The sequence below is a fragment of the Sprattus sprattus genome (assembly GCF_963457725.1).
Source record: "Sprattus sprattus genome assembly, chromosome: 10".
Taxonomy (NCBI): Eukaryota; Metazoa; Chordata; class Actinopteri; order Clupeiformes; family Clupeidae; genus Sprattus; species Sprattus sprattus.
The window spans coordinates 24,683,656-24,688,759 of NC_137908.1; the positions used below are offsets into that span (position 1 = coordinate 24,683,656).

A 5,104-nucleotide genomic window follows, 5' to 3' on the forward strand; every position below is an offset into this window, starting at 1 on the left:
ATAACAAACATTTACATTTAGTCATTCAGCAGACGCTTTTATCCAAAGCAAAGAAAGGAAGTGATGTCCTATCTTCAACTGGAATTTTAAAATCTCTAAACTTAAATCTGTAAGGCAAGGCTTGGGCTGAAATTCCAATCCACTTGTCACTTTGAAGTAAAGCTCCTGAATATGACTGCAATTTAAGGTGATTATGGGGTAATTGTGTCCGTGTCATTCATTTGCACTTGGACAAGATTCAATACAGATGTGGAATGAAGGCTACCAAGCACATTTCATTTTGACATAATAATTTCCTCCACTCTGAAACGAAACAGTTGTGCTTGGTGTTGTGCGGTTGCTAAGCAATACATGAATGAACTCCAGGTTAGCACTGTTCAGCACTGTGTCATGTGACAAGTCAGCACACGAGCAATGCTTCCTGCTTTATCCCAATCAAAAATACTGAATTGCAATACACTGTTGACTGTATAAAACCCCTTAATGGGATGCAATAACAAAGAGGTCAGGTCCAGAACAGGGTGAAGTGGACGGCGGATGTTTACAGTTTACAGTAACAGTAACAGTTTGTTTAGATTGGTAGTTATTTCTGCAGTAGAAGTGGCTCTAATATTCTTACGACAAATGTGAAACAGTTGTCTCAGTTCTTGCCCCTTGTGGACACATCTGTTTGTGGATACATCTGAGTAAAACCATTTACACCTTTTTTGTGCTTCAATATCCCACCTTTAGTGAGTTGTATACTTTTACCCAGTAGCTCAAGTTCCCAATACAATGATCTTGTATCTGTCCTGCGTATTTGTACTAACTCTTCTCTTGTGCTGGGGTTGTTGTTGTTGTTGTTGTCTTCATCAGGACGAGAGCCCATGAGGTCGTTCGTGCTGGTCCTCCTCCTCCTCCTCGTCAGTGTCCAGGCTGCGTCGACCACAGGGGTTCACCCGATCCCTCAGAGCCCCCTCCAGCACCCGGACCCTGGCAGCAGGACCCCCAGCGCCATCCCCACTGTGGACCCCAAACTCTTCAACAAGCGGCGCTACCGCTCGCCCCGTGTGCTCTTCAGTGACCAGCCGCCTGACGCCGACCCCTCTGAGCACCAGGGCGACGGGGGCAAGGGGGGGAAGCGGAGGCGGCGAGCGGGACCCCCCCAGCACCGCGGCGTCTACTCCGTCTGCGAGAGCGTCAGCGTCTGGGTGGGCAACAAGACCAAAGCCACGGACATCTCGGGGCACGAGGTGACCGTTCTGCCCAACGTCAACATCAACAATGTCAACAAGAAGCAGTACTTCTTCGAGACGACCTGTAGCAGCGCCCGCGCGGCAGGCTCGGGCTGCCTGGGCATCGATGGGCGCCACTGGAACTCGTACTGCACCAACTCACACACATTCGTGCGGGCACTGACCACCTTCAAAAACCTGGTGGCCTGGCGGCTCATCCGCATCAACGTGGCATGCGTGTGTGTGCTCAGCCGCAAGTCTTGGGCGCGACAATAACACACACACACATAGACCTGTGACACACACACACACTCTTCACTTCAAAACTGTGGTCCCCTCACAGCGAACTGAGTTTGTGTTAAAATGTCACCTCTCACTCAACACAACACAACACAAAACACAACTACAGTGTACCCTACATGATTGGACACTGTTAAATTATGTGGACAGCATGTGTATAATACGTTTTGTCATTGTTGTTGCTGATGATTAATCTTGTTGTTATTTATTAAACACTGAACTGTATGGTAATCAGGCAAAGTATCATGCCATTTCTTCCATTCCACATTACAGTGTTCTACATACATGAGGATAACATCAGTGTAATAAGTTTTATGAATTAAAATAAATGTATGGATCTAGCATAGAGTGCAAACCTCTATAGGTAACAAGCTAAGACAACAACCTCACCACACAGCAGCTACCATCGTCTCAAAGGAAATCAATTTATGAAGTGCAGCTACATATTTAGTGTTGGGTTTTGGCAATATTGAGTATGTTGCAAAGGGAAGCTTTAAATAAACAAAAGAGCAAACAAAAGATTTTCCCACAAAGGCAGTGTGGTTCGACATTGGCCAAATGTCTAACCAATGATTGCTCTTGACTAATACCCTTTCTGCTTAGGAAAATGCTAACGGATTCCACTAAAACCATAATGGAGAACATATTCTTTTCACAATTGGGAAAAAAGTGTGCCATCAAAGTGCAAACAATTACACTATTTTCAAAAGCTCTGCATTTGTCTTTCTCAGCGGAGGTCCACAAACACACACACACACACACACACACACACACACACACACACACACACACACACACACACACACACACACACCAGGGTTTCTTATAAGCTTTTTTCCTGCTGGCCCAGTGCTCAGTCAAACATTTTTTTTTTACATATTTGAAACTTACCAGCTCAGGTTTCATTAACAATCTGTGTTCCAAAGTATAATGTAGCCTTTAATGCACTCCTATGTCCTCAAATCAGTTACCTAGGGTTACCACGATGTCACCCTGAGATGGGCTTAATGTCCACTCCAAATCCAACCCATCTGCCATAGTGTAGGCTCCATCTTCAACTTCAACTGTCCTACTTGGCAACCACAGACATGAAACTAAAGAACTTAAGATTTAAAACTGAAGAAAGAGTCTTTAGTTTAGCCTTCAAACACACACTTTTCAAGCATTCAAAGACATAAATGACACTGTTGCACTGTTTCCTGTTGTCTGTTTATGCATTAAGTTACAGCCTGAGTTAAAGCATTGGCACTTGAGAAAAAAAAGTATTTTATTTGTCAATATCAACAAAACATGGATTGCGAGAACAGCACTGACCCAGTGAGGTGACTTAGCCTACTGCACTTTCTTAAAGTAACACTTTGCAACCATTTGACACTTTTTGAGGTATGGTTTTATAGGCAACTAGTTTTGGTACCATCCTCAAATTCATTTTGATAGTATATGGTCATGTGACAGATAAACACCTGTCTTCCCCACTAGCCATCCAAGATATGCCCTATGTCAGGGGTGTCAAACTCAAATACACAGAGGGCCGGAAAAAAAAGGGGTGTAAGTCGAGGGCCGGACAGTGGGGCAAGCGCTCCCTAAATTGACGTATGCTACCAACGTGGGGACAGTGCATTGTGGGACTTGCAGTATTTGTGTTGCGTTCGACATACCAGAGGCCGCGGCAGACAAGCTCTAATAGATAAAAAGATGGATACTTTATTAATCCTGAGGGAAAATTAGGCAAACCAAATAAAATGTCACCGTTGCTCATTCAAATCAATGGAACTTTTTGCAATGTTCTTAGGAGCTTGCAGGCCAGATTAAATGGCTTGTCGGGCCTGATCAGGCCCCGGGCCTTGAGTTTGACACATGTGCCCTATGTAGTTCTGTGTAACGGGCTGGAAAACTCTGCAAAAATTGAAGAAAAGCTTTTTATACTGCCAAATGACACCAGCTAGTGTGTTGCAAGTTTATATCAGTGTCAGCTGGGCTGTTGGTAGTGTTTGGAAGGTTTTTGCATGCCTTTTAGGTAGTTAGCTTATTAGTTTTGGAACAGAACTCCTTATTGCTGCTTTATGGTTGGTCTTACTGTAATACCACCCCCCTGTATTCTATCTGACTGAAGGGTATAAATGCCAACAAAATCATACAGTCAGGTGTCTCCACGCTGAAATAAACTCCTGAAATCCTGACGACATCTTCCGGTCTGCTCTTCAAGTTCCGCGTGCTTGTTAGATTCTATCAGCCTACTGAACCTTCTTAAGGTTCCTGCCATTTACCGTCATGTTAAATGCTATCGAACAAACCCATAGAGCCGCTGGTTTCGGAAAATTTGATTAGCTAATCACCATCTTGTGTCTGACAATCAAAATAAGATTTTCTATTCATTGCCACTACTGCAGATGTGGTGAAGGCTTAGGAGGGCGGAGCTAAGACTGGAGCATCACAGAGAATGTAATGTGTAATGGGAGTGAGAAGCGGTTGGGCTTTGTGAGTCGCATTAATGAATAAAAGAAAAGAAAATTACACTTAAAGTTTCGTTATTGATTAATTTGCTTCGGTAACAACAAAAATGTCCTGTGTCCTGTTTAAGGACACATTTATGTTTTAGATTAGGGTATTATTACTGGACATTGTGACTTTGTGTGCAAGTTTTTAATTTATAGATTTTTAATTAATTTTACCAAATGGAACAGCTAATGGAAACCCTGATACACACATACACTCCGAACCTGGTAGAAGCACACACAGACACAGAAGAATCTCAAGCATTCTCAATAAGCTGACACAATTTAAGGGGACTGATACATTGCTCAATAAGCTAACAGGAGTTCTTCAGAGGGCAGATGGATTGCTCTTAACCCCAGCAGGTCTCTGTGCTCAGGTAAACAGGCCTAAAAAAAGGGCAGGTTTGAGAGCCAAAGGTGAGTTGCAATACACGGTGCTGAGTTCATATCTGAGGGCCTGGAATTTTCAGGTCTGACTCTGTGGGGTCGAAGGACAGGATGTGTCTTTGATGGGGGTCAGTTTTGAATATACATTAATCACTGGGCACCTCATCAGTCGATGTTTGCTTTTGGTGATTGGAGGGTTTAAAGAGGGAGAGGTTAGTGTGGGCCTCCTGATACTCAAACACACTTGCACAGACACACACTCACATACACGGAAACACATAGGCTCACTCACACACACATTTGCCCACGCACTCACACATATAAAATATTAACTCTCTCTCTCTCACACACACAATCAGGTCACAAGCTCAAGTCATTACACTTCCATCTACTTCAGCCTTCTCTCTCGACATCAAAGTGTCTGAGTCCACTCTCTGTGGGCTTAGTTGAGAAAGCCACGAGGAGGTTGGATCGCAGTTTAAACTCCACAGCCCCGCCAAGTGGATGATTCATTTTAATTGCTTTCCTGTCTAAAGTGGTATAATCAGGAGTCAGTGTTTCTCCATCTGGACAAGTGGCTCCAAACCCATGGGGGTGAAGTGTGTAGTCTCACAGGTTGGCTTTGTTTTATTTTTTTTTTGCGACGGGTGCCCATACTACTAGCACCCTTTTATGTGGCTGATTACAGTCCTTTCAGCTTCAGAAGGC

At 43.8% G+C, this 5,104-nt stretch overlaps 1 protein-coding gene across 1 annotated transcript; it reads left to right on the plus strand.

Annotated features, from left to right (window-relative positions):
• Positions 1–866: 866 nt before the first annotated feature.
• Positions 867–1,490, plus strand: ngfb (nerve growth factor b (beta polypeptide); the record flags this gene model as incomplete). The annotated part of the gene is made up of 1 exon (XM_080846113.1): positions 867–1,490. The coding sequence occupies one exon, from the start codon at positions 867–869 to the stop codon at positions 1,488–1,490; it is 624 nt and encodes a 207-aa protein (XP_080702239.1).
• Between the last annotated feature and the right edge of the window lie 3,614 nt (positions 1,491–5,104).